The following is a 27,440-nucleotide window of genomic DNA, read 5'->3' as shown; positions in this document are numbered from 1 at the left end:
CCCCCTCCCCCTCCCCCTCCCTCCCTGTCTGTACAGAACGACACCTGGGGTGTGCAGTACTCCTATGCCCTGTTCAAGGCCATGAGTCACATGCTGTGTATCGGCTACGGGGCCCAGGCTCCTGAGGGCCTGACGGACGTCTGGCTGACCATGCTCAGCATGATCGTGGGCGCCACCTGCTACGCCATGTTCATCGGCCACGCCACCGCCCTCATCCAGTCCCTGGACTCCTCGCGGCGGCAGTACCAGGAGAAGGTAACACCACCCTCGTCCACGATCCGAAACCCCACCCCCCACACCACCACCACCCCACTGTTGACTATGGAGGAACCCTCTGCAAAAGGAACAGAACCCTTTTGAGGTCACCTAAGACCTTGAGGGGAAATATCAAGACAGTTAAATGAGTCTTTAGAAACACACAGGTTCTGTACAACCTGAAAAGGGTTCTATCTTTAAACCTTTGTACGGAAGGTACCACTGCTGGCCCTGCAAGGTAAGTTCAAGGTCATTTACAGCGGTGGCGTGATATGTATTGTGGAACAAGTGTTTGAGTTTAAATATAAAACAGTGGTATGTGTGTGTGTTTCAGTATAAGCAGGTGGAGCAGTACATGTCGTTTCACAAGCTCCCTGCGGACGTACGGCAGAAGATCCATGAGTACTACGAGCATCGCTACCAGGGCAAGATGTTCGACGAGGAGAACATTCTGGGGGAACTCAGTGAACCACTCAAGGAGGTAACACACACACACACCAACACACACACACACACTGACACCGACACACACACACACACACACACACACTTAATTTAAAGGACTTCCTCACCCATCTCACATCCCTCTGTCTCCCCCTCCTCCTTCCCTCCTTCCCTCCTTCCCTCTTTCCTCGGGTCCAGGAGATTGTCAGCTTCAACTGTCGGAGCCTGGTAGCTAACATGCCCCTGTTTGCCAACGCTGACCCTAACTTTGTGACAGCCGTGCTGACCAAGCTGCGCTTCGAGGTCTTCCAGCCGTCTGACTTCATCATACGCGAGGGCACCGTGGGACGCAAAATGTACTTCATCCAGCACGGACGAGTCGGCGTCCTCACCCGTGGCAACAAGGAGACCAAGCTCAGCGATGGCTCCTACTTTGGGGGTGAGGCGAGGGGAGGGGGGGGAGAGTGTGTGTGTGTGTGTGAGAGAGAGGTTCTAACATATTGGGAACAAGGCCTGTGTGTTAGATTACAAACCGATTGGAATGCTGTCTCTTAAACTTCTCAGCAAGATCAATTCTTTATTTCTGTTCTCTTCAAACACCCCCTCCCCTGCCCTGCCCTGCCCTGCCCTGCCCTGCCCTGCCCTGCCCTGCCCTGCCCTGCCCTGCCCTGCCCTGCCCTGCCCTCCCCTCCCCTCCCCTCCCCTCCCCTCCCCTCCCCTCCACTCCCCTCCACTCCCCTGCCCTCCCCTGCCCTGCCCTCCCCTCCCCTCCCTCCCCTCCACTCCCCTCCCCTCCACTCCCCTGCCCTGCCCTCCCCTCCCCTCCCTCCCTCCCTCCCTCCCTCCCTCCCTCCCTCCCTCCCTCCCTCCCTCCCTCCCTCCCTCCCTCCCTCCCTCCCCTCCCCTCCACTCCCCTGCCCTCCCCTCCACTCCCCTGCCCTCCCCTCCCCTCCCCTCCCCTCCCCTCCCCTCCCCTCCCCTCCCCTCCCCTCCCTCTCTCAGAGATCTGTCTTCTGACGCGTGGGCGGAGGACGGCCAGCGTGAGAGCTGACACTTACTGCCGTCTCTACTCCCTCAGCGTGGACAGCTTCAACGAGGTGCTGGAGGAACACCCCATGATGAGGCGGGCCTTCGAGACCGTGGCTGTGGACCGATTGGACCGCATTGGTATACCTCGTGTCCGCTGATAGGCTGATCCCTCTGTCATTTAATCCCGTGCTTGCAGTGACTTGCTATTTTCCTTTTCTTTGTGTAATGACCTTGGTGAGAACTCAGCGTCCTGTTCCCTTCAGAGTCCTGTTTCTATGAGGCTTTGTTGTCTGACCTGAGTCCTTGAAACCTTTTTGAGGGAGAGAGAACAGCAGTTAAGAAATGGAAAGGAAAAGACCAAACTAAAACTCAAGCTCACCCTCCCATCTTCCGTCTGATCCGCCTCTGATCTACCTCACACACACACATACACACACCGTGTCTGATCTACCTCACACACACACATACACACACCGTGTCTGATCTCACACACACACACACACATACCGTGTCTGATCTCACACAGACACACACATACCGTGTCTGATCTCACACGCACAGCGTGTCTGATCTACCTCACACACACACAGCGTCCCTCTCAACACACAAACATCTTCAGCACTGATTTGGACATCTTGTCAGCAACGATTTGATTTTTTAATAATCTATTTGCTTTTGTTTCCTGCAGGGAAGAATAATTCCATCCTGCTACGGAAGTCCTCCCATGGGGGCAGCAGTCTGGGTCGAGGAGGGGGCCGGGGGGCTGGGGGGGGGTGCGGGAGGGGGGCTGGGGCTGGGGGGGCTGGGCTCGTGTGACAGCGTGCTGGTGCAGCAGATCGTGAAACACGACAGCATGCCGGCCATGCAGGAGGCCATCGCTGCCGCCGCCGCCGCAGGAAGAGGCGGAGCCTCAGGAGGAAGTGGCACCGTGTCCCCCAGGCCCCGCCCACTCATCTGGGCCCCGCTGGTCCACGCCCCGCTGCAGACGGCTGCGGCGACCACCAACGTGGCCCTCGCCCTCATGCAGCAGCAGCAGCAACAGCAGCTCCACCTGCAGCAGCACGCCATGGGGGGGCCCATATTCCTGCCCTCCCCTTTCTCTTCCATCTCTCCCTCCCCCTCCTCCTCCTTCCCCCTCTCCTCCCCGCGGCCCCCCGTCCTGCAGCCCCTGCGCCCGTCTGTCAGCTCTCTGATTGGCATGATGGGGGTGGGGGGCATGGGGGGGCTGTCTCCCAGAGGGAGGTTCTCAGTTTCCCCGTGCCCCACACCGATAGGACCCCAGGGAGGCCTCTCATCTCCCCCTGTCGCCAAAACCCAGCCCATTGCCTCCTCGCTTCCGCCCGCTGTCCAATTAGGAAGGACCCAACATTACAGTCTCCGCCTCCACACAGACCTCCCCTCAACTATTGGTGGATCCCACGGAGCCCCAGCGGGAGGGGGAGCCGTGACTCCACCCCTCCACAAGGTGCCCCCCGCCAACCCCACCGCTGCCCCTGGTGGTGGCACAGACGGCCACAGTTCCAGTGGCGGCCAGCAGGGGGCCAAAGAGGCTCTGCTGCGGTACGGAGTGGGCAGCTCCCAGGGTCTGCCTGTGCTGGGTCGACTCACTCAGGAGGCCAGGCTGCTGTCGGCCTCGCAGCCCACCCTGCCTCACCGCTCCTGGGCAGGAGTGCAGCCTCACCCCCCTCTCTATCGCAAAGCCTCTGGAGGTAACCTGCTGTCTGCCCAGATCCTGGCAGGGGGTCAGTTAGCGAGGGGGGGCAGTGCGGGGGTGTTGAGTTCCAGTGCCTCTCCAGTCCAGGCTCCGTTTCAGCAGATTCCTCCTCTGAACACACATGTACAAGCCACACAGGCCTTAGTCACAGCCATCCCTGGCCCCCTCTCCGCACACATCTCCACACACCTAGTTTCCCACTTCCCCCCCTCACCTGCACCCGTGGCCACGCACCCGCACCCTGCCCCGCTCTACACATCCATGCCCCTCCACACCTGCTCACCTGCCTTCCTGGGCTCCTCCTCTTCCCCCGGTCCCACCCTCCACTCCTCTGTCCCCCCCTCCTCAACGCCGGCCCCTTCCTCTCCCACCCCGGGGCTGCCCATCACCCCCCCTCGCCCCAAACCCTCGCCTACACCCCCGTCTCGCTCCTCCTCTCCTCCGCCCTGCTCCACCCCTACCGCGGGAACAGCCTTTGTGTCGCTGGCTTCAACACCGCGCCCTAAACCCAGCCTCACTCCTCCCTCCAGCTCCTCCTCCCCTTCTCCCTCATCCACCCCTCCCATCTCTGTCTCTACCCCCTTCTCCTATCCTCAGACTCATGGGCCCAAGTCCTCTCTCTCCTCCCCTTCTCCTTCCTCCACCTTCACCTCCTCCCCTCCCCTTTCCCATACTCCCAGACCCAAGGTCTCCAACACTCCCCCATCACCTTCTCCTCTGTCCGGGCTCAGTCCGACCCACGCCCCCCTCCCATCCCAAACACCCACCCCCTCCCAAACCCGTACCCCCACCCCAACCCCACCCCGCACCCCAACTCCTGCTCAAACCCCCATCCAGACCGGCACCCCTACATCAACCCCACCTTGTTCTGCTCTGACCTGCACTCTTACCCCTGCCTCCTCACAAACCCCATACCAGACCCCCACCCCCTCCCAACCATCCACTCCTATCCAAACCCTAACCCTTACTTCCCCTGCTCCTACTCAGAGCCTAGCCCTAAGATCTGCACAGGCCCAGATAATACTACCGGTGTCCGGCACTACCCCAACCCAGACCTCCAAAGCCCCCCCAGCCCCTACATCTACCCCAACCCAGACCTCCAAACCTGCCCCAGCCCCAACCCAGACCTCCAAACCTGCCCCAGCCCCTACATCTACCCCAACCCAGACCTCCAAACCTGCCCCAGCCCCTACATCTACCCCAACCCAGACCTCCAAACTTGCCCCAGCCCCTACATCTACCCCAGCCCAGACCTCCAAACCTGCCCCAGCCCCTACCCAGACCTCCAAACTTGCCCCAGCCCCAACACAAGCCCCAACCCAGACCTCCAAACCTGCCCCAGCCCCTACATCTACCCCAGCCCAGACCTCCAAACCTGCCCCAGCCCCTACATCTACCCCTACCCAGACCTCCAAACTTGCCCCAGCCCCTACATTTACCCCAGCCCAGACCTCCAAACCTGCCCCAGCCCCTACATTTGCCCCAGCCCAGACCTCCAAACCTGCCCAAGCCCTTACATCTACCCCTACTCAGACCTCCAAACCTGCCCCAGCCCCTACATTTACCCCAGCCCAGACCTCCAAACCTGCCCAAGCCCCTACATCTACCCCTACCCAGACCTCCAAACTTGCCCCAACCCCAACCCAGACCTCTAAACTTGCCCCAACCCAGACCTCCAAACCTGCCCCAGCCCCTAAATCTACCCCAGCCCAGACCTCCAAACCTGCCCCAGCCCCAACACAAGCCCTAACCCAGACCTCCAAAGCTGCCCCAGCCCCCACATCTACCCCAGCCCAGACCTCCAAACCTGCCCCAGCCCCTACATCTACCCCAGCCCAGACCTCCAAACCTGCCCCAGCCCCTACATCTACCCCAGCCCAGACCTCCAAACCTGCCCCAGCCCCTACATCTACCCCAGCCCAGACCTCCAAACCTGCCCCAGCCCCAACACAAGCCCCTACCCAGACCTCAAGCCCTGCCCAGATCCCCTCTCCCTGTCCACCCACTCAGTCGGTCGCAGGCGCCCCAATCCCCCAGACCCTCTGCCCTGGAGGAAACCCTGCCCACTCCGCCTCTCCCATGGGGGAGAAGGACCCAAAGCTGCCCCTTACAAAGAAAGACTTGGAAGCACTGAGACATAAACTCCCCGCCAACATGTGAGGAGATAAAGATGTCTCTGAAGGAGACCAACCGATTGGACAATGGACTTGTTGATTAGGAGGGCTCATATCAGGATAGCCAATGGATATGCATAGATAACCACGTGTTCACCTTTGGTACTAAACATTTCCATGAAAGTGACTTCTGTTAAACTCTCAGACTAGAATGTGATTGACTTAAAACCTTTAGTGTGAACTTGAAGTCCTAAAGCTCGATGACTCTCTTTGTATATGTAGCTCTCTGGAATAGCGAGCCTTGCAGGTAGTTTTAAAGTCCAAATGTATACATCTATATCTGTGTCAGTGATTGTTGGAGCAAGCAAGGGAGCTGAGGTGGAAAGATCACCTGACCCAAGTTTCACATCGAAATACAGGTGATCACATGGGTAATGGTGATATAGCATGTGCCCTGCTGCTGATTGGGTCAGAGGGTGTGATGTCATATCATTTGACAGCAAATAGGATGGAGAGTACCTGTATTCTAGCTCCACCTTCCTCTTGCCTCCTGCTCGTCACCAAAGTGTGATATTATGTCATCAGAATTTTTACCATGAAGACAATAATTCCTGTAAAGTTGATAATCACATTGATCAGAGTATTTAAGTGCAATCCACTAGTAGTTTTGTTGTTCCAGGTGTGTAGTGTTTAGCTTTGGACAAGTACAAACTCTTAAGTAAAAAGGATCACCCTGGTGACTACTGTAACCAAACTGTGTTTTTTTGTGCAACATTGTGGACATGTGTTTATTTGTTCCACCTAGCTTCTTGTGAAGAAAAACGTATTTCTCGGGTACGCGCTGTCTCCCTTCTCTTCTGCCTCTTATCTCCACCTGTTTCATCCTCTTTCATCACTGCACAGAGCTTCTGCTTGGAACCGTTTCAGCAACACTTAGTAATGCTCGCTCTCTCTTTTCTTTTCTTTCTGCTTTTTGCTATCAATACACTATCTCTTTCTGCCATCCCCTTCTTTCACTTCATCTTTCTCTCTCTTTCTCTCTCTTTCTCTCTCTTTCTCTCTTTCTCTCTCTCTCTCTTTCTCTCTCTTTCTCTCTCTTTCTCTCTTTCTCTCTCTTTCTCTCTCTTTCTCTCTTTCTCTCTCTTTCTCTCTCTCTCTCTCTTTCTCTCTCTTTCTCTATGCCACTTGTCCACCCTCTCTCTCCCATCCTGGTATTCTGTTTTGTGTATTTTGATGTTTTGTGTAGGTAGCGACAGAGTTCCTGTCTTAACCACTGATACCATGTTGCCTAGACTGTATATTCAAGGACCAAATGTTTTATTTTGTATTTATCACAGCTTAAGCTTTGAGCAAAAATAACCAATAGTCAGTTATGTTAATAAGGATGATCACAAGATGGATGAGGAGGATGTTGATGACAACCATCGGTGATGACGTGTGTATGTGACTGAAAGAATAAAGCAGATTTAGATATCAGTTTTGTAGTGTATTTCATTTGAGTGTGCGTGTGTTTGTAGCAAGGACGGGGAACAAGGTGTCAGTGAAACAACGTACAGAACTGAAGATGAAAGTGATTTCCTGTCACGTCTGACAGAGGACATTTATTTCCTTCAGCCGGCCAATCCCAAACTTTGTACTCTGCCCTCCTATCTGTGGTTCCCCTGTATTCTACTCTGCCCTCCTATCTGTAGTTCCCCTGTACTCTACTCTGCCCTCCTGTCTGTGGTTCCCCTGTACTCTACTCTGCCCTCCTGTCTGTGGTTCTACTCTGTTCTCCTTTACTCTGCTTTGATCTGCTCTCCTCAGTTCCATCCCGGTGGCCCTCAGTGTCCGTGTGTAATCCTGCTCCTCTCAGCGGAGGTGAAGCAGACTGTTCAAGGTTAAGCCTCTTCATGGTGGTGCTTAGATCACTTCTGCTCCTCTTGACTTGGACTGAATGAAAACCCGCCTGCACAGGGCAGGATTACATGTCCTTTCATACTGAAGACAACCAGCCCCAGGCCCAGGCCCCACCCCCGTTGAAGGCCCTCAGGTTGGACTGTGGTGTGGGTGAGCTACTGTAATCACTGTCACCTTTAGAAGATTATAGTGGATTCCGGATATAGGATTTTCTCCCTTGAATATCGGCACATTATTTATAAACTAGATTATTTTTAATCTTGGATTTGCTTTATGGATATTGACGGCATATGACTAGAACTATATGACTGGTTTAAAGCTGTCTTATTCCCTTCACCTTGACTGATGTGAAAGACCCTGTAAAAAATAAACGGCAAACCTTTCCCACCCACTTTTTATCGAGAACATTATACTTCCTGGCCACATCCTTGGTAAAAAAAAGTCCCACATCTCACCCCCAAAAAAGACCCCATCTCACCCACATTCGAAAACAAAACAGCGCTCCTGCATCAGTGCCAGTGAAAGAGCAGCCACCGTACTGAGTTCGGCCCAGATCTGTACAATCTACCGCTGTCTAAGAAGTACTCAACTGCCGCCAGTAGATGACGCTCGACACCCAAAACTTCGCTTCGAAACGATCCACGGCCGCTGAACAAACGAGAGAATGAAAGGGATGACTTAGGTCCTAGGGGATATGTGGAGCGTATAACAGCGTGTAAGAGGTTAACGATGTGAGGCCAGCAGATTAGCGGCTGTGAATAGGGGGAATAAATAGGGCTGTAATTGCTGCTTGTCACTCTGGCTCTGAAACAGCCTGGCAGGGAAGCCCTATTCTGGGGCTGCGCTGGAACTTCGGGTCGGCTTGGAGGTACTTCCAGGCCTAACACGGCAGTGGGATCAGTTTTACATAGGCCTACATGATCAGGGTCTGATGTAAGTGTGGCTCAATGATCACAATATGATCAGTAATCATGGTGTTTCATTTACATTTTCAAACCAAGGCATTATTCACCAAGTATTTTGAAATGTCTGATCCTGGACAGATATTTAACTTAAAAACAAGCGAGCAGGTGTGTGCGTGTGCGTGCACGCGCGTGGGTGTATTTGTGTAACTTCTGTCACACCCTTTGACCTTGGTGGTTGATGTAAGACTTCACCCACACAGCCTAAATACACACAAACACACACACATGCACGTCTGCACACTCACAACAGCAGAACAGGTAGCTAGACCGCAGAGCGAGCACAGATTTAAGGTTAGGGGGGCGGTAGCGCGAGAGGGGCTGGGTGGGTGCACCACAGAGATATATTTAGACTTCCTCTGCTTTCTAACCCCTCCATCATTATGCCATCACGCGCAGAGTGGTTGTGGATCAGACACTACAAAGCGAGAGAGATTGAAATGAAGAAAATGGGGTGATTCCTCTACGTAACCACTTCATACAGGAAGTGTGTGTGTGTGTTTGTTGGGAAGAAGAGACAGGGAGGTGTGTGTGTGTGTTTAACCGTGTTCACTCTTGTTGACAGGTTTGTGACAGGAAGGTGTTGCTCACTGCGTTGTGTACAAAGCCTACTTTCTCTTTCCTGAACAGAGTGACACATAAAAAGACTTGGTGATCATGAAAAGAATAAGAAAAGTCCCGTTGTTCTGAACTCTCTCCCTGCCTCTGCCTACATGGTCTGGTCATCTCTAGAAACCTATGTGCATTATTTGGAAATAGAGTGCTGAGTCATGTGTGAGAGTGGGGACTGAGGACGAGGGAGAGAGACACAGAGAGAGAGAGAGAGAGAGAGAGAGAGAGAGAGAGAGAGAGACAGAAAGAGAGAGAAAGAGAGAAGCATCTGTAACGGTTCATAGTATTGTTTCATTGTCAATGCAATTTTTCGTATGTTTTTTTTGTAGTCTTCATAGTAAGTCTTCTTTATCGTTTTGCTTGCTATACCCACACCAGCCCCATAGTGATGCCCAGACACTTACGGCATACCCTGGAAGTCACTACCTGCTTACCCGGCTTGCCACTGTCCCTCCCTCCCCCCTCGGAGCGACAGACACCACCACTGGCCTATCGCACCGTTGCCGACCCCCCCGGTGCCCTACCCACCCGAGCGGTCCCTCTCCAGCCCCGTCAGAGCCAATCCGCGGCTGGGTGTAAGTAGGGCAAGCCGCTTCCTGGTTCTCAGTAAAGGAGGAGCTGGGAGTTGGAGTGGGCCAGCGGAGTCGGAAAGGGGGGGAGAGCAGCCTAGAGAACCGCCGGTCCGCGGGAAGAGAGTCAAGACAGGGGGATCGAAATGCGCCGTGGCTAAGAGAGGAAGTGGTTGATAATAAAGACAATTCTCCAAGCTGTTATTCGGTTTGTCAGGGATGAGTTCGCGGTATTGGACGAAGACGAGAGAGTGGTGACCCCCGGAGAGCGACGGGGGGGGGGGGGGCAAGCAGGGTGGGACAAGACAGAGCTGCGAATCCAGGAAGCAGAAAAGCCGGTCAGGTGGGAGGCGACGTGACAACACAGGTGACACAGGCGCTCAGGTAACTACATTCCCTCACCTTTCGCTGTATCAGAGAATATGTAATAGACAGCTAGAAACGTAAGATTGTCTTCATTATTCTTTATCTAACCCATCGGTTCGACACTCTCCTCGCCCGCCCTCCCTTTCGGTTAACCGGGGTCATGAGAGGACTAACCACGTCATGGGTATTCGGTAACTCCCGTGTGACGTGTCGACTATGATATATTAAATAATTCTCTTGTTATACTTGTTTAGATTAAGTTACGGAATGATATGCGTTAAAAGCTTCGGCGTGTGTTCAGGCGGGTTTCTTGTAGCCTAGCTTTAGTTCTGTTTCCGCTGTGTGCTATAAGGTACCTGGGTGGAGGTGGCCAGGTGAGCAAGCAGGGTCGACGGGTACGCTTGTGGAGGCTTGGCTGCTAATTATAGCAGTGAACACCGGCTGACATCCAAAACCTAACCTGCTCTCACGCACATCAGCGACATGCCTCTGATGGCTGGATAGAAGTGTGTGTGTGTATATAGCCTAATGATTACTTTGCTGTCAAACAGTCAAATCATCCGCTCAGCAGCCCTCTAGAATTTGAGCCATTTCACTTCTGTATTTGTTTATGACACCGCTGTTGACGCATTCAATTGAATGTAGCCCACCCTTAAATTAACTGTTGAATGCTTTTCTATATTAGTAATGTGTTGGGGTGTGTTGAGGTTTGGTTTTGGGAGGCGCTGTCATGTCAGTGGGCCTGTGTGTGTGTGTGTGTGTGTGTGTGTCAGCCGAGGTGTGGGCTACAGACTCGCCCCTCCGTGGCTCTGGTCGGACCGGCTGAACCCGCTGGACTGGATTGGGTTAGGTCTGCGTCTGAGACGCAGTTTGTTTCCACTTTCTGTCCACAATGGCAGTTATTATAAAAACGAGTAGTTACAACTTCAAATCACTTTGGAGTGTTTGTTGTTGTAGTTGGAAACCTTTCACGTGTTGGTTCTCAGACCTTTGTCGTGTAGGCCCAGAGCTGCTGTATGTGTCGTTTGCAAGGCTAGGCAGCAAATATTCTTCAGCTAGACTGTTGGCTTTGTGATGTTGTAGGGCGCTGTCATCTTAATGCTCCTAGTCTGAAGTGATGTTGTCATCCACCAACTGACAGAATAGTTACGGCCTAGGCAGGCTGTGATAGGCAGTCTTTGTCTGTGGTAACTGATCCATCCCTCCCCCCTCCACACCTGACTCTCCCCCACCGCTAGTGTCATGGTAACTTAGTTACCACTGTCATTTACGTGATTGGCCTGTTCTCATGACCCCCCCATGAGAATTTATTGGGGGGCCTTTATTGGGGGGGCTTTATTGGGGGGGCTTTGTGACATCTGGATGTCACTGAACTAAGGTGTGTGGATGGACATGTAGCTGCAATGTAGAGCTTGTGTGTGCTTGAACTGTGTGTGTGCGCATCTGTGTACCTGTGCGTGTGTTGACTTGTCTCTCACTCCCGCGAGTGTGTGTTTGTGCGCGTTGTGTACTTTCCCTGCTTTGTTGATTGCTCGAACACTTCTGCACTGAGGTAGGATCAAGTGGGAAGTGGTCTCTGACATATCGTTCTGTTCTTTCTAAATCCCCCCCCCGTGTGTGTGTGTGTGTGTGTGTGTGTGTGTGGTTTTGTGTGTGTGTGTGTGGCTGCATACTGCTTGCTCATCCACCTCCCTTCACATGACAGAGGCAGGGTACCAGAAACAAACGGCAATCTACAGTAATCAAACTAACCAAACAAAACCTCCATTCCAAGTGTAACGGTCCAACCTTCCTTCTGAACCTAGGTTCCGTCCAGCTCAGCTTCTCCGCCGGTCGTAGTCTGGTCTGGTGAAGAGCAGAGGCAGAAGAGACAGAGAGGAGGAGGAGCGCGGGAAACAGCAGGCCGCTATCTTGCCCAGTGTTTATGGACTGGAGGTGAGGACCGTGTCCTTAGATCAACACTTAGACACCCTGGTGAACCAACGCTGGCACCGCTGTTGGCTCTTCCTCGTATACAAATAGGATCTTAGATTACTTTAGATTATATGAGGATGTTTGTAGAGTTTGTAGTGTGTGTGCGTGTGTGTTCTTTTTGGTGGAGCCTCTGTGCGTTGCGCACGTCTTTGACTTTGAGTACGCGAGACTGCTCATGTGATTGTTGTGGTGGTTATGACAGGGGAGAGTGTGTTACAAGTGGCTCAAGTGTGTGTGTGTGTGTGTGTGTGGGAGAGTGGAGGGGGGGGGGTGTATTTGAGAGCAAGGGGTCTACCATGGGAAGAGATTAATAACCCCCACACACACACATACACCCACACACACAGTTCCAGTAAGTGTATGAATTAGGGCATGTGAGCCTATTTCAAATTCCCCTGTTTAGACACTGGGGGTTTCAGTTTCAGGCAAGCTAAGTGTGAGGTGGAGGGTGAGAGGGTAGGGGCCAAAACACATGCGTAACGCGTCTCTCAGGAGTTCCTCTACATCTAACATCATCCACATTCTCTACACGTTGTCTTCTCTCACGCCTCTACCGTTCTATTCCCCCTCGTTTCCATCCCTTCGACCATCCCCTTCCCCATGTCTGTTTGGCCTCCGTCTTCTCGTCCCTCTCTCCCTGGAGGGAGCCGGCACAGACCTGCGCTACAGGAGCACCGTTGAGTTAGCCCCCAGTCTCTCTGGGCCAATAGAGGAAGCCCCCAGTCTCTCTGGGCCAATAGAGTTAGCCCCCAGTCTCTCTGGGCCAATAGAGGAAGCCCCCAGTCTCTCTGGGCCAATAGAGTTAGCCCCCAGTCTCTCTGGGCCAATAGAGGAAGCCCCCAGTCTCTCTGGGCCAATAGAGTTAGCCCCCAGTCTCTCTGGGCCAATAGAGGAAGCCCCCAGTCTCTCTGGGCCAATAGAGTTAGCCCCCAGTCTCTGGGCATATAGAGTTAGCCCCCAGTCTCTCTGGGCCAATAGAGTTAGCCCCCAGTCTCTCTGGGCCAATAGAGTTAGCCCCCAGTCTCTCTGGGCCAATAGAGGAAGTGTAGTGTCTGCCGTTTCCCTTTTTTAGTCTTGAGTTTCTGTGGCATTTCACAGCCCTCCCTTCCCCCCGACCACCAGCCAACACCACTTGACTCTACAAAGGGGGTGGGATAGCAGGAAGTGGTCATACTTTTGCTTCCTGTAAAGACACATACCAAATAGAATTTGAAGAAAAGAGAGTGAGAATGGTCATGATTCAGCTTTTCTGGTAAAGTTCTCTGTGTTACTGTAGACGATGAGGGGGTGTTGATCATCAAAAGTACAATGAGCTAGCGTTTCAGGGAAAGAGAGATTACACACTTGCTAAAGCATGCACACATGCATGTACACACACACACCAACAGTGCTGCTTCAATACACAGATACCCCACATCTTCTGATTTGGAAAGGGAAACTCCATCGCCAAGGACATCATTGATTTCATCATCATACTCTTTGCTTGATAGGATGATCTTTGGTCCCATTTCCTGAGGGATCGGCAAGAACCTTTTTTTTAAGGTATTTAATCACACAGTGTTTTATTGCGCGCGAGGTACAAGGTGCAGAGTTTTTTAATTGGTCCATCCTCCTATCCGTTATGGATCTTCTTCTGCAACATCCCGCCCCCTAGACAGCAGATCACAGACAACTGACATGGTGATGGACCAATCAGCTGCACTAAAGGTAAGATCAGGTCTGTCTTTTTCATTGAGAAAACACTGAAGACATTCATGTTTTTGTGTGTCACGTCGAATCTTTAAAATAACTGTTAAGTAAAGGAAAATTCACGTTCAAGTGATGACTGTCTTGCAGTGGTTCTGCTAATTTGAGAGATGATGTTAGATGTTTGAATCATGAACGCTGTTATCCGGACCACAAACTCTCAACAGTCAGTCAGGACAGAGAGCGTATCATTGGCATCACTTGTTGATGTTGAAACTCTCTTTGTGAAAGTTACTTTTCTCATCTTCCTTCCACTTGGTCTAAAATCCACCTTTCTCCTGGGATGGTTTTATTAGAGATCGTGTCCACTTTCAGATGTTCATTCTGTCGGTCTGTTTTGTCATCCATCTATCTTGTCCATCTCTGCTCGCGTTCGTCCGAAGAACAGGAAGCTGATCTGGATCAGTTGGTTTTGCGACATTTTAGTCTGTGTGTGTTTGTGTGTGTGTGTGTGTTTTGCAACATCATTCTCTGAGTCGGAGCGTTGTGTGTAACAGAGGCAGAGACCCTCCCTTCTATGTAGCAACTCACCCTGACACACCCTCTTGCTCACACACACACACACACACACACACCCTCCTGCTGACACACACTCTCACACACACTCCTGCTGAATATAGACACACACACACTCTCACACACACTCCTGCTGAATATAGACACAAACACACTCTCAGACTCCGACTCACACACACTCTCAGACCCACACACAAACTGAGATAAACACACAAGCACACGCACTCACTCAGACAGTCAGACACACACACACAAACACACACATACAGACAAATATAAACACTTGTTTTTGGAGCCATCCTTTGGTCCTCGCACAAATCTTTTCACATTTTCCTTGACATTGCACGCCCACGCCCCGGTGTTCACACACAGTCTGAGGGGTAGACTAAAACTGCTGACCAGATATTCATGCAAAGAGACACCAGTGTGTGAAACCACTTTGTCAGCAGCCTTTTGAACAAGTGAAGACCTCCCACACGCTAAGATACACACACCCGATAAGCAAAACTCACTGTAAGTAAATGTTTTAGTAAATTTGCCAAATGAAAGCCTGTCCGTGTGTGTGTGTTCTATATTAGTGAAACTCCCTTACACTGATGTTAATGATAGAGCTTGCTGTTACCGCATCTCCCCCAGGCATCTGCAGACACATACACCTGCAAGGAGGGTTACTTCCTGTCTCTCTCTCTCTCTCTCTCTCTCTCTCTCTCTCTCTCTCTCTCTCTCTCTCTCTCTCTCTCTCTCTCTCTCTCTCTCTCTCTCTCTCTCTCTCTCTCATCTTTCTTTCTTTTTGTTGGTCTGTCTTTTTATCTTCCACCCCCTTCTCTCTGTTCTACCACTCTTTCTCTCTCATTCTTTTTCTTTGTATTCACGTCACTGTTCTTCAGCCTCTTCCTCACCCTACAGTTTTTGTATCTCCCCCTCTTTTCCTCTCCCCCTTTCCCCTCCTCTCTGTAATTTCACCCCCTCTAATCTGTTTAAATGTCTTCTCGCTGCCAAAGATTGTTAGAGGTGAACACTAAATGTTCCTGCTAGATGAACCTCCCCCACCCTTATCTCTGTCCTTATCTCCCCCGATCTCCACACCCACCCCTCACTCATGCGCTCGCTGACAGTGTTTGTGGCTCATCTCTCCCACTCCCTTCCTTGTGTGATTTCGAAGAACTCAAGGTGTTTTCAGACAACCTTTTTTGTTTTTCGTTGATCTCTCCTAAAATCTCAGACCCCTTTCCTTTTTCCAACCTCAGATTTCTCATTCATCCTCCCCCTCTCCCCCTCCACTACTCCACCCCAGGGCTAGGCGTTAGCAGGGGTAGGGATAGCAGAGCTAGGCGTTAGCAGGGCTAGGCGTTAGCAGGTCTAGGCGTTAGCAGGGCTAGGGATAGCAGGGCTAGGCGTTAGCAGGGCTAGGCATTAACAGGGCTAGGCGTTAGCAGGGCTAGGCGTTAGCAGGGCTAGGCGTTAGCAGGGCTAGGCGTTAGCAGGTGTAGGGTTAGCAGGGCTAGGCGTTAGCCGGGGTAGGGTTAGCAGGGCTAGGGTTAGCAGGGCTAGGGTTAGCAGGGCTAGGCGTTAGCAGGGCTAGGCGTTAGCAGGGCTAGGGTTAGCAGGGCTAGGTGGTAGCCTGGGTGCAGAGTGCTGTGGGGCTAGGGTTATCAGGGCTAGGTGTTAGCAGGGCTAGGTGTTAGCAGGGCTAGGTGTTAGCCTGGGTGCAGAGTGCTGTGGGGCTAGGGTTAGCAGGGCTAGGTGTTAGCAGGGCTAGGTGTTAGCCTGGGTGCAGAGTGCTGTGGGCCGCTGTGGTGTGGGAGGGCCAGGATGAGGGCCTCCGCTCTGCCAGTCAGATGAATAATGTAATGTTCTTGGAACCAAGACCTCAACACACACACATGCACACACACACTGCTGCCCCAGTTCAGCACGGCGGAGGGTTGGTGTGTGTGATTGGACCCCCTTTGCTCTGTTTCATTCTGTGTTCCTTAACACTGATAATATAGATCATTGTACTGGTATAGGACCTTTGTAGTTGAACAGCACTTTAAAAAAAAAGAAATTACGTCCCAGACAATGTCAGTAACAGCAATTGTCTCTTTGAGCCTGTGTAGTGAGCCTGTGTAGTGAACCTGTGTAGTGAGCCTGTGTAGTGAGGCTGTGTGGGTAGGCTGTGTAGTGAGCCTGTGTAGTGAGCCTGTGTAGTGAGGCTGTGTAGTGAGCCTGTGTAGTGAGCCTGTGTAGTGAGGCTGTGTAGTGAGGCTGTGTGTTGAGGCTGTGTAGAGAGCCTGTGTAGTGAGGCTGTGTAGTGAGCCTGTGTAGTGAGGCTGTGTGGTGAGGCTGTGTAGAGAGCCTGTGTAGTGAGCCTGTGTAGTGGGCCTGTGTAGAGAGGCTGTGTAAGGCCTTTCCTCCCCTCTGTGTATAGAGCCTGTGTAGAGAGCCTGTGTAGAGAGGCTGTGTAAGGCCTTTCTTCCCTTCTGTGTAGAGAGCCTGTGTGTGTTTCCTCCCCTCTGTGTAGAGAGCCTGTGTGTGTTTCCTCCCCTCTGTGTAGAGAGCCTGTGTGTGTTTCCTCCCCTCTGTGTATAGAGCCTGTGTAGAGAGCCTGTGTAGAGAGGCTGTGTAAGGCCTTTCTTCCCCTCTGTGTAGAGAGCCTGTGTGTGTTTCCTCCCCTCTGTGTAGAGAGCCTGTGTGTGTTTCCTCCCCTCTGTGTAGAGAGCCTGTGTGTGTTTCCTCCCCTCTGTGTAGAGAGCCTGTGTGTGTTTCCTCCCCTCTGTGTAGAGAGCCTGTGTGTGTTTCCTCCCCTCTGTGTAGAGAGCCTGTGTGTGTTTCCTCCCCTCTGTGTAGAGAGCCTGTGTGTGTTTCCTCCCCTCTGTGTAGAGAGCCTGTGTGTGTTTCCTCCCCTCTGTGTAGAGAGCCTGTGTGTGTTTCCTCCCCTCTGTGTAGAGAGCCTGTGTGTGTTTCCTCCCCTCTGTGTAGAGAGCCACATGCACTTTGTTCCCCCCAGGAAGACGGTGCTTACACTCCAGTCGCAATCGTTCTTATTACCATGCTGTTGTCTTTTAACGAATTCAAATGCTGATTCAAATTCTCTCTCGCTGTGTCTGTTTTTATATCTCTTGGTAGGATGCAAATGTTCGGCTTGGTGGGAATTATCAGTAGAGAGGGGGAAGGCAATGTTTGCCTGTTACAGCTCTGCAGGGATAGAGCCGACTGAGATGGAGGTGGTGGTGATCACAAAGGCCGAACAGTTTGTCATGGTGCCATTGTTCACATCTCATTTCCTTGTCTCAGCATTTGTGGTTCTCTGTGGGGTTCTGTGTAGGGTTCTGTGTAGGGTTCTTTGTGGGGTTGTGACACTCTGTAGGTCACAGAGGGGATTCTTCCTCATAAGAGGCCCTGTTAGGAGGAACAGGGTTCTAGATAGTTCTAGATCTAGGTTCTAGCTTTCTCATCCCCCCTTTTTCTTCTCCTGTGTGTCCCGCCATCACACTCAGCCCACACAGTGTATGAGGGGTACATGTGTGCGTGAGGGAGAGAGAGTAGCGAGAGAAGCGATGAGAGGAAGAGAAGCACGTTGGGGAGAAACGGTATGAGCTTGTCTCTTTCTTACGGCTTCTCGGTTTTCAGATCTTCCAGGTTTTGGAAACGACAGTGGTTAACGCTTCAGCGTGACAGGGCTTTCAGATACATGCACATTCTATTCTAATGCTTTAAAAAAAATATATATATATTTTGTTGATTTCAGGTTATCTTATTTTATTTAAGCTTGAACATTGTAGTTTGTATATATTTAAATTACATCTATTTATTATTATGGTGTACTTATTTATAGAGTCTTATGTCTGTGCTGTTTAAAAGTAAGGTCAAACTGGCAGCTTGTACAGCTGAAACTTATGTGTGATTCTTTAAATGCACTGAGATGGGAACTTAATTTAAAATGTAGTATGAATGAACGAACACACACACTGGAAAACATCTGACATCAGAATTCATTAAAGCATTTCTCCTCTCACTCTCGGCTGCGCTTTGCTAAAAGTGGAGTAAAGTCAGAGTTTCCTGCCTGGTTCTGAAAAGCTGATATAATTGAGGTGGATTGGGAAAACGTACAGGGCTTAACGGAAAATAAGACAGAATTATTATAACACAGCCCCACATCTGACGCAGTGCTACAGCGTTAGCGGTCGCTCTCCTTCTCACTCTCCAGGTGAACTCCCACGAGTAAACTAAGACTTATAATGCTCGTATTCATGAAGTATATTTATTTTTTATGATTGAATGCTCTGAAACCCCTAACAAAGTTGACTGTCGATCATCCTTCCTTTCGATAAATGTCAGAATATTTTTCAGTTGCACTATTTGGCCAGTTCACTTTCATGTGAACTCGTCTGCATGGGTTATTAATAACAAAAGCTTCGAAAAATCTGATGAGCAGAATGAAACCGAGGGATGAGGAAACCATATTGTCACCGAGGAGGAAAGCTAGTCAACTGTCGACAGAGTAGTGGGAGGTGACAATGTCTTCTAAAAGAGAAAGATAGAGAGAAGGGCAAGAGGGAGAACCATTTTAAACCAAACCAATGACACATATATGTGCATGTCACATAACAGTTGACATATGGTAGTCATAGCACATTATTTCGCACATTGCCAATATGAATCTTTCAGTTTTTCCCCCATAAACTCGAGCAGTGTATGTATCTGAACAAGGCAGAGCATGACATCTTTTCCTAAATTAGTTTGACATTTCTTCTGGTATTTTTCCTAATGCTAGCTTGGAACAGGTTAGCAGTTCCATTTGGGTTTTGTGGTCATTTGAATGAGTTTTCTGTAAAGTATGTGATTTTATCCTTGTTGTGCACACTATGTGAATTTTACATGTCACTTTCGCCTGTGCAACTTTTGTAAATAATGAGGTTGGTGGCTGAATAAACACAGACAGAAACAGACTGACTAAGAGCAGAGAGAGAGACAGGACACAGGGAGGAAAAGAGAGACAGAGAGACAGGACACAGGGAGGAAAAGAAAGACAGAGAGACAGGACACAGGGAGGAAAAGAGAGACAGGACACAGGGAGGAAAAGAGAGACAGAGAGACAGAGAAACAGGCAGAGAAAGGATGTCTTACTGACAGTCTTGCACCCCTGCTTGCTTTTAACAGTTCAAATGTGTGTGTGTGTGTGTGTGGGTGTGAGTGTTTGTTTTTGAGTGTGTATTTGTGTGTATGTTTGTGTTCTTAAGGGAGTACTTTTAAGTGACTCATAATTGTTTGATGGAGAGAAATATTTCTTACTTCCAATAACTTGTCCCTGTCTTCTGGGAAATCTGCATGAAATAGCACGGCTAAGACAAACCTCTGACATTCGTACTGGAAACACTGTGCGAGTCGAAACACCTTCTGCAATCTTCATGGCCTATTCGTTTTATTTAGCCGTTCTATTTGTTTACTTGTTTGCTAATGTCAACCATTTTAAACAGAATTTTTACTCTGTCAATATTTTAACAATTACAACAATATTTCTAATCAAAAACAAATTATCCAATTTGTTTTTATTGTCACCATTCAAACAGAATTAGTTATTGCTTCAACATGTTTGAACAAATATGACATGCAACAAATAACGTATTTTTTTCTCCTCTGGTTTGACTTCTACGTCTTCATGTAAACTGAACAGTTTCTTTTCATCAACAGTTTCCAACAAACGCAGAAAAATTAAAACAGAATTGTATCATCCGAGTGAGTGTGATCCAATTGTTAGATTTCCACCCCAGAATACTTTGACATGGTCGTGGCTTATTCATTGGACAGCAGGCTTATACACGTCAGCACACAGAAACAAACTCTGTCAAGTGAATTTCAGTGAAGCCTCCTAGTTGATTCAAGCTGTGATTTTCACCGTTTTCTTATTGGGGAAATAATTTCCATCGACTCTGTCCCCCACCCCTCCTCTCCGACATGTTCAGTCATTTCGTTGCAAACGAGCGTAGGAGATGCCGCTGAAAAAATGCCCCTGATCTCTCCACTTCCTCCCTCAGTTCTCTGAGGTGTCTGCTCGTACCCCTGCCTCCGTCGATGCCTCGAGTCAGTATCCCACGTCAGAGATGTTCCAGCAGCAGTTGTCCGTTGGGAGACATCATTGTCGTGTTTGTTCTTTCATTGAGCCCACGATTGTGTATTTGTCGTGGTGTGAGGTCACTACCACCACCGTTTAGTTTATGTTGATATTTACATTGTAGTGGGCACAAGGGAGCAAGCAGTAGTAATGTGCAATATGGTCTTCTGTTCATATATGACCTACCAGAATGCCTGTGTATGGGTTTGTTATGACTCAGACGAACAATATGATGGTTTTTTTTTACATGGTTTTGATCAGCGGTCCTGTCTCGTATCCTTTTCTTCATGCGTGTGTGAGTGCGACACGCCAAAGCTACCTTCAGCGCCTTTCTGGATCCAAACTGTTCTGAGTTTGAGATCCTCTGGACATGGAAATTCTCACACATTCAGGTCCTACCTGTCCACATCGTCCCCTAGACAGGTCAAAGGTCATAACAGCGCTCGGGGGACAAACACACCAGGAAATTCATGTTTTTCGGAAACTGTCTCGGAAACTCGAAAACGACCCGGTGCGTTTTGGAGAGGGGGCGCGTAGGCGAGCGAGAGGGAGGGGTGTCTCACGGTCTGTATCTGTCGCCTTGCACCCTCTTTTTACACAACAGGAAGAGAGCGAGCGAAAGAGAGCGAGAGAGAACGAACCAAATAAGAAAACGAAATAGACATCCCCAAGGAGGAGCGCCTAACCCCCTAAACCAAACATCAAGAGAAGCCTTTAGACGTTTACGTTCACCCGTTACAGTTAGGTAAAGTAGGTAGCAAAGAGTTAAAGGAAGCGACAGAAGCCTTGAGGGAGAAGGAGAGAGAGCGTGAAGACGGATGTCATGATGCAGAGACAGATCTGCATCCCGCTGACAGTACCTCTGTCAGCCATGAGGACTGGGAAGGTAGGGCCACTGCAACCATGGTCTCTGTAGTTCTAGATTTAGTGAATGACCTCACAGACACTTGAAGAACCGTATGCTCTTTACAGTTCTGGTGTGCCGCCCATGCACGGAACTGTCTCCGTTTGGTCTGTTCGGATGTATGTTTTTGTCTGTATGCTGGCATGAAGATCACCAGACCACTAGCTGAATGTAACAATGGCGGGTGGGGAACTCAAGCGAGTGGCAATTTTTTGTGTGTGGTGTGTGTGTGTGTTTAATGGGGTGTGTTTTGGAGCAGGTTAGTCAGGTAGATGTGACTGTCGTTAGGGAGAGCCCTCTGGGCACTACCTGGAAACTATTATGGGCTGACTAGGGGGCTGCTGGTTGCTATGGGAGGGAAGGAAAGGTGGTGGGGGATGGGGTGAGTCAGTTGTTTGTGGAAAATCTGGATTGTTCAGGTGTGTGAGGTATTGTTGAACAGGTACAGTGTAAGAGGGAGAGGTGAGAGCTGTGGGAACAGGACGGGAGACCTCACGTCCTACAAGAAAAAGGGTTTACCCTCGTGGATTTCCTTGTTGTATAACTGCTGAGGCTATATTGAGTAGGCAAACCTGACTGAATCTACAAATACATTTACGTGAATTTATTCAACGTTCATATAAATTAATTTTCTATTTGTCCGATTGAGAGTTCCTGAAGTCTTTACATCCTCTGCCAACTCATTTCCGTCTATCTTTCTCTCCCTTTTACGACCTTTCGCAAACGTCCCCGTCTTCTCTCCCTGTCACCTCCTCATCACGGATTCTCCTCTGTCTGACTCTATTAGTAATCAGGGTGCTGAGGCTCTAAAGATCTCTCCCAGGCTGGAACCTCTGGCCCGCTGCCATCCCTCCCCCCCCCCTCCCCCTCTCTCCCCCCTTCAGTCTCTAGTATTCTTTTATCCCTCTCTAACGCCTTTGTGCATTTTGTGGGGGAAATTCATTTGCCTCCTCTCCTTAGCCTCGGTTTGTAGCTCACTCCCCCTCTTCCACTCTCGCTTCTGCCTTCTGCCTGCCTCTCTTTCTCTCCCGTTCTCTCTCTGTCTCTGTCTCTCTCTCTCTCTCTCTTTCTCTCTAAACCCTCAATGCCGCCTCCCAGAGTAAAACCAGCTCTTCCTGCTTTGGTAATCTGGGGTAAGGGAGGGGAGTTGGGAGGATAAGGGGGGAGAGGTGGCGCTAAGCCTGGTCTCTGCCCGTGAGTGTCACGCTAGTGGTGGTGCTAGGTAGGCTACCGAATAGAATAGCTCTCTGCTTCCTCTTCCTCTAACCTGTGGAGAGGGACAGTGCTGCCAAACGCCTCAGTGCGATGCCACGGTGGCGTTTCAGGTATTTGTGCACCTGCTTCCTGGAGTGAAATCTGAGAGATCCGCAGGTCTGGTATTGTTATTAAGATTAGTTAGGAACTCAGATGTTTAGCGTCGGAGAAGCAACACTGGACAGGGCCTTGCCGACATGTACAGGTGGATTTGGCACTTGTGTCTAGGACTGTTCCCTCACCCACTGTCTCTCCAGTGTCTTCAGCTGCTGTTCTGTGTCTGTCCTGTAGGTGGCGATGTCTCCAGGAGAGGACGGTCTGATTGGGATCCCCTTCCCGGAGCACAGCAGCGACATCCTGTCCAGGCTGAATGCTCAGCGGAGGGCAGGGCTCCTGTGTGACCTCACCCTGACCTCCAGGGGAGCGCGTTACCCCACCCACCGCTCAGTCATGGCCGCCGTCAGCCTCTACTTCCGCCGGCTGTTTGGGGCGGAGGAGGCCGACGGGGGAGGCCAGGGAGGGGAGGCGGGGCGAGGAGGGGGAGGGTTCAGCGTGTGTCAGCTGGACTGCGTGGCGCCTGACGCCCTGGACGCCCTGCTGGAGTTCGCCTACACGGCCACCCTCACCATCCGCAGCTCCGGGATGAGAGACGTGTTGAGGGGAGCGCAGCTGCTGGGCATCCAGTGTGTGGAGGACGCCTGCAGGGAGATACTGGGGGAGACCGGGGAGGCAGAGGGGGAGGCCTGGGGGGGGGACAACAGAGTCTTCTCCGAGAGAGAGAAGGAGAGAGGGGTGGAGAGAGGGGTGGAGAGAGGGGTGGAGAGAGGGGTGGAGAAAGGCTCCAGAAGGAAGCAAGGCAGAAGGAAGGCTGAGAGGGTGGAGCAGGCACAGTGGCAGCCGTCCTCACCCCCGACCGCACCCGTCTCCCCCTCTCCTCACCCGTCACCCACCCACGACCCCGTCCGCTCCCTCCCCCCCACCCTGCCCCCCAGCCCCGAACCGGAGCATCCCTCCCCGAGAGCGGGGCAGAACGGGGAGCGCAGGGGCGGCAGGGAGCCGGAGAGGGGGTCGAAGGTCAACGGAGGGACACACTGGCCCGGGGAGCGCATTTACACCCCCACCCCCACCTCTCTCCCGGACGACCGCCTGTCGGAGGAGGAGGAGGAGGGACTGGGGAACAGAGGGGCCCTGGGTGCCTCCTCCACCAACGCCTCCATAGCCGAGCGAGGGGGGGCGGTGCAGGGGGCGGCGGGGGGCAGGAAGAGGAAGTCCCAGACGCCCCAGCAGTGTCCCGTCTGCCAGAAGATCATCCACGGAGCGGGCAAGCTGCCCAGGCACATGAGGACCCACACTGGGGAGAAACCCTTCCAGTGCTCCGCCTGCGGCGTGCGCTTCACGCGGTATGGACATGTACAGTATATAGCTGTGTGTGTGTGTGTACCACCTCCCTGTGTCAGCAGCAGCCTCTATGTTTGTGTTCTGTCAGTCTTTGTGTTCTTATTCATTTGTTTTCTCCCCTTAACTCCTGCCTCTCTCGCCCTTCTCTCTACCAGGAACGACAAGCTGAAGATCCACATGAGGAAGCATACAGGGGAGCGTCCATACTCCTGCCCCCACTGCCCCGCCCGCTTCCTGCACTCCTACGACCTCAAGAACCACCTGTCGCTCCACAGTGGGGCCCGCCCCTTCGAGTGTCCGCTCTGCCACAAGGCCTTTGCCCGCGAGGACCATCTCCAGCGGCACCGCAAGGGCCACAGCTGCCTGGAGATGCGCACCCGGCGGCCCAGGAGGGGGGCCGGGCACGGGGAGGACGGCAGGGGGGCTGGAGGAGGCGGGAGAGGGCATATCCCTGAGCAGGTCGACCAGCGGGAGCCTCTGGCCCTGAACGCACCACGCACTTCTGCTTTCCTGTCTCGAGGTGCGATGGGCGTTGGAGAAGGCCCCGGGGCTGGAGCCTCCATACTGCTCCAGGAGGAGGTGGAGAGGGAGCGGTCTCTGGCCCTGCACGCGCTGTCTCTCCTGGGGGCACACAGGCTCCACCCAAGCCTGTCCTGGACGGGGGTGGATCTCCGGAGAGGCAGAGGGGCGATGGAGGGAAAGGAGACCGAGGAGAGCCACTCTCCCGCTCCGCATCATGTGTGGGAGGAGGAAGAGGAAGATGAGATGGGAGAAGAGGACGAAGAGGAGGAGGAGGAATGAAAGGAGAACCATGGCTGGGACTGTGGGTGTGGGGGATGTTGTGTCTGTGTGTCTGTGTGTGTGTGTGTCTGTCTGCTTTTTGCAGAATAAAAAACTGAAAGAGCGCTTAAAAAAAATAACTAAAGCATACAAAAATATATATGGAAAACGGGTTTTCTGACAATTTTACGGCCCTTGACATTTTTTGTTTGTCTATTGCAGTTTATAGTTTTATTAACTTCTTTTTATTGGAATTTGAGTCATTTTTTTCCTGGGGATATTCTTTATTATCGTCGAGCTGTACATATGCATGTTTAGAGTGCGTGGTTACGAGGAAGCTTTCTGTCGCTATGCAAACGGCCGTGAGGTACTGAGAAACAGAGGGACGTCAGAGGAGGAAGATCAACTGTCACGAAACGTTGTTTAAGAACGGGTGACTACTGTGAGGAAGATTACATTCAATCATGGTGCATAGAATAAGGTGCATTTAATCACTATAACCAATAGGGTTCGAGATTATTTGGTTCCATTCAAATTCCAAGTCTTTGTGTATTCTTATAACCTGGTAGATGATAGAGAGAATATTTGTAAATTCCAGCAGGCTTGATAACGTGGAATGAACAGAATCCCAGTTCACATGCTTTAGTCCTCTGGGGTTTTCCCCATCCTTCGGTCTGTTGGACACAATACCAAAGAGTTTTGTTCATTTAATTCTTAAATCGGGTTGATTGACTTCCAGTGGAAAGAGGCCAAGGTTTTGATTAAACTTCTTCCTCACTGCTTAGCTGGTTCAGACTGAGACACGGAACAGCTTCCACGCGTGAGACCATTTCAAGCTTTCATACTAATTGAATAATGCCTGACCAGCAAAAAAAACTACAAAAAAACGTTTGGGTTTTTGGGTTACTGGTGACAAATACGTGTTACCTCTGAGTTTACTTTTGAAGTTCTTTTCCAACGTCTGTGTCTTCCGAAGAGTTTTTCCTTGGCTTTGCAAATAAGAGGGAAAGAAAATGAGCGTGAGGGCTTTCTGTATTTATTTATTTATTTTTTATTTTTATTTATTGTGGCTTTCCAAATGAAACTGTTATGGATACTGGCATCGCGCCATGCCTGTGGTTCAGAGGTTTATCTGCGTTGTGCTGAAAATTCTGGTTGTTAAAGCCCCCGTTTGCCCACAGCCCTGCTGGGTTATGTGTCTTCAGTCGAATATTCTTCCTCTTCTGCATTTTTGCACATTTAAACCCCTGTCAGGTATCCGCTATAATACAGCAACATTCCATCTTCGGGGTAGAGAGACAGGAACAGATAGAAGGGAGATTATGTGAGGGAGAGAACACTTTACCTCTCTTTCTCTGTCTGTCTTTGAAGAACACACACCGCGATCGCTTCTGAGCTGTTTTAACTGGCACAGTCAGTTGAATAGACACTCCACCCCACACAGTCAATGATTCCTTGCATTACAACGTGAACCGTACTGTGTGACATGTCAGTTCATGAGTTGCACAAGTTGTTTATTGAAGTTGCAAGAAGGCAGTCTTGCAGTGTCATTGCGATGGGTGTCTAGTTTGACTAAACCATCTCAGCTTCATGGATTCTGGTCCTTTGGTTAAACAAACAGGAGTTTAGGGGGACGGTTATAGGTCCATTGCAGGGATAAAGTACTCTGGTTTGCTTTTACAGGTAGTTATTTTCTTTAGTAAAATTGTATATCGCTCTCTGTAACTGAGGGTTGTGTGTCTGTCTGCTACTCTTCAGCATCCTTGTAGCCTCAGCCTGGTGTAGCAGTGTTCTACGGGAGAACACAGCCTCGGCCTGGTGTAGCAGTGTTCTACTGGAGAACACAGCCTCAGCCTGGTGTAGCAGTGTTCTACAGGAGAGCACAGCCCAAACCCTGCTGCATACAATACTATTTATGTTTCTGATTTATTTGCACTATAAAAATTGAGAGCTTCATTCCTTTTTTTGTTTTTGTTTTGCCTCCCTTAATATCCATTCCATGACTTCACTCGGTATGTTTATGATTGTACAATTGAGATATTGAATATAAGATATTTATCAATCCTCTAAACTCTTAATAACATTGAATACTCTTTCTAGTACATAACTGTGCAGAGTAATGATCATTAAAAATACTTATGTAATGAGGTGAGGTGAAGTTGCCTTTTTTTGTGCTGCAACTATTCTCAGGAAATCTTGAGCAATGCACTAAAGTGATTATGCAAACTTGTGGGGAGAAATGTCATGTTAATGTCAATGTGCTTGAGGGGTATGACCATCCTTCATACAAAAGGATAGATTAACATATACTATTTTCTACGTGTACTCTTTCACGTGGGCCATAAAGTACTGATGGATCCAGACATTGGACCTGTTGGGATTACTTGAAACTGGGCTCCAGAACCTGCACGGAGCGCCTGTCACACAAACACGGCAGTGGGAGTGTTTCCGGTCGAGGGTTTCTGTTGACATGAAGGCTGTTTCTTCCCCTGGCTTAAGCTTTGTGAATGAATGAGTTTCCCATATGCCAGCTGTGATGCGTTTGTTTCTATGTGAGCTGATTGTTTTCTTTGGCTTTTGGTGAAGGGACCTGGGGTCTGTTTTGGATAGAGACCTCGCTATCAGGGATAAAAAATGTAGTCTTTCCGTTTTTAGTGGACCTTTCTCAGAGATAAGAATTCATTTTCCCATCATTTGTTTCAGATAATGTAAAGAAAACAAATAAATAAACAAATGTATCTGTTCCAGTCTCCTCTGTGATTTGTTGAAAGGATATTCTGAATTCAAATAAAATGTAACCTGCACTTTTT

General features: G+C 50.6%; 2 protein-coding genes across 6 annotated transcripts in view; both read left to right on the top strand.

Moving 5' to 3' along the window:
* Positions 1-7,032, top strand: part of LOC124476521 (potassium/sodium hyperpolarization-activated cyclic nucleotide-gated channel 4-like) — a 12,282-nt gene extending 5,250 nt beyond the window's left edge. The window contains 7 exon segments of the mRNA XM_047033707.1: positions 37-255; positions 590-736; positions 898-1,138; positions 1,702-1,866; positions 2,417-2,498; positions 2,500-5,251; positions 5,357-7,032. Of these exon segments, the coding sequence (XP_046889663.1) occupies positions 37-255; positions 590-736; positions 898-1,138; positions 1,702-1,866; positions 2,417-2,498; positions 2,500-5,251; positions 5,357-5,602 (3,852 nt within the window). The 3' untranslated portion in view covers positions 5,603-7,032.
* Positions 7,033-9,506: 2,474 nt separating this feature from the next.
* Positions 9,507-27,373, top strand: zbtb7b (zinc finger and BTB domain containing 7B). 5 transcript variants are annotated; one of them, XM_047030813.1, is made up of 4 exons: positions 9,507-9,982; positions 11,770-11,899; positions 22,744-23,852; positions 24,006-27,373. In XM_047030813.1, exons 3-4 carry the CDS (start codon positions 22,750-22,752, stop codon positions 24,649-24,651), a joined length of 1,749 nt encoding a protein of 582 aa, XP_046886769.1. In that variant the 5' UTR covers positions 9,507-9,982; positions 11,770-11,899; positions 22,744-22,749; the 3' UTR covers positions 24,652-27,373. The 5 variants fall into 5 exon arrangements, with proteins under 5 accessions (XP_046886769.1, XP_046886778.1, XP_046886760.1 ...); XM_047030822.1 differs by lacking the exon at positions 9,507-9,982 and adding an exon at positions 9,996-10,041; XM_047030804.1 differs by lacking the exons at positions 9,507-9,982; positions 11,770-11,899 and adding an exon at positions 12,241-13,645.
* The last annotated feature ends 67 nt before the right edge of the window (positions 27,374-27,440 follow it).

This window comes from Hypomesus transpacificus, chromosome 2 (genome assembly GCF_021917145.1).
Source record: "Hypomesus transpacificus isolate Combined female chromosome 2, fHypTra1, whole genome shotgun sequence".
Taxonomy (NCBI): Eukaryota; Metazoa; Chordata; class Actinopteri; order Osmeriformes; family Osmeridae; genus Hypomesus; species Hypomesus transpacificus.
The sequence above is the reverse complement of the archived record's forward strand: the minus strand, read 5'-3'. Positions and strand labels throughout refer to the sequence as shown.

Coding starts and splice junctions, on each gene's coding strand:
- zbtb7b (XM_047030793.1), top strand. CDS start 21,118: ATGATGCAGAGACAGATCTGCATCCCGCTGACAGTACCTCTGTCAGCC. Junction 21,181..22,743: donor CAGCCATGAGGACTGGGAAG/GTAGGGCCACTG, acceptor TCTGTCCTGTAG/GTGGCGATGTCTCCAGGAGA. Junction 23,853..24,005: donor TGCGGCGTGCGCTTCACGCG/GTATGGACATGT, acceptor TCTCTCTACCAG/GAACGACAAGCTGAAGATCC.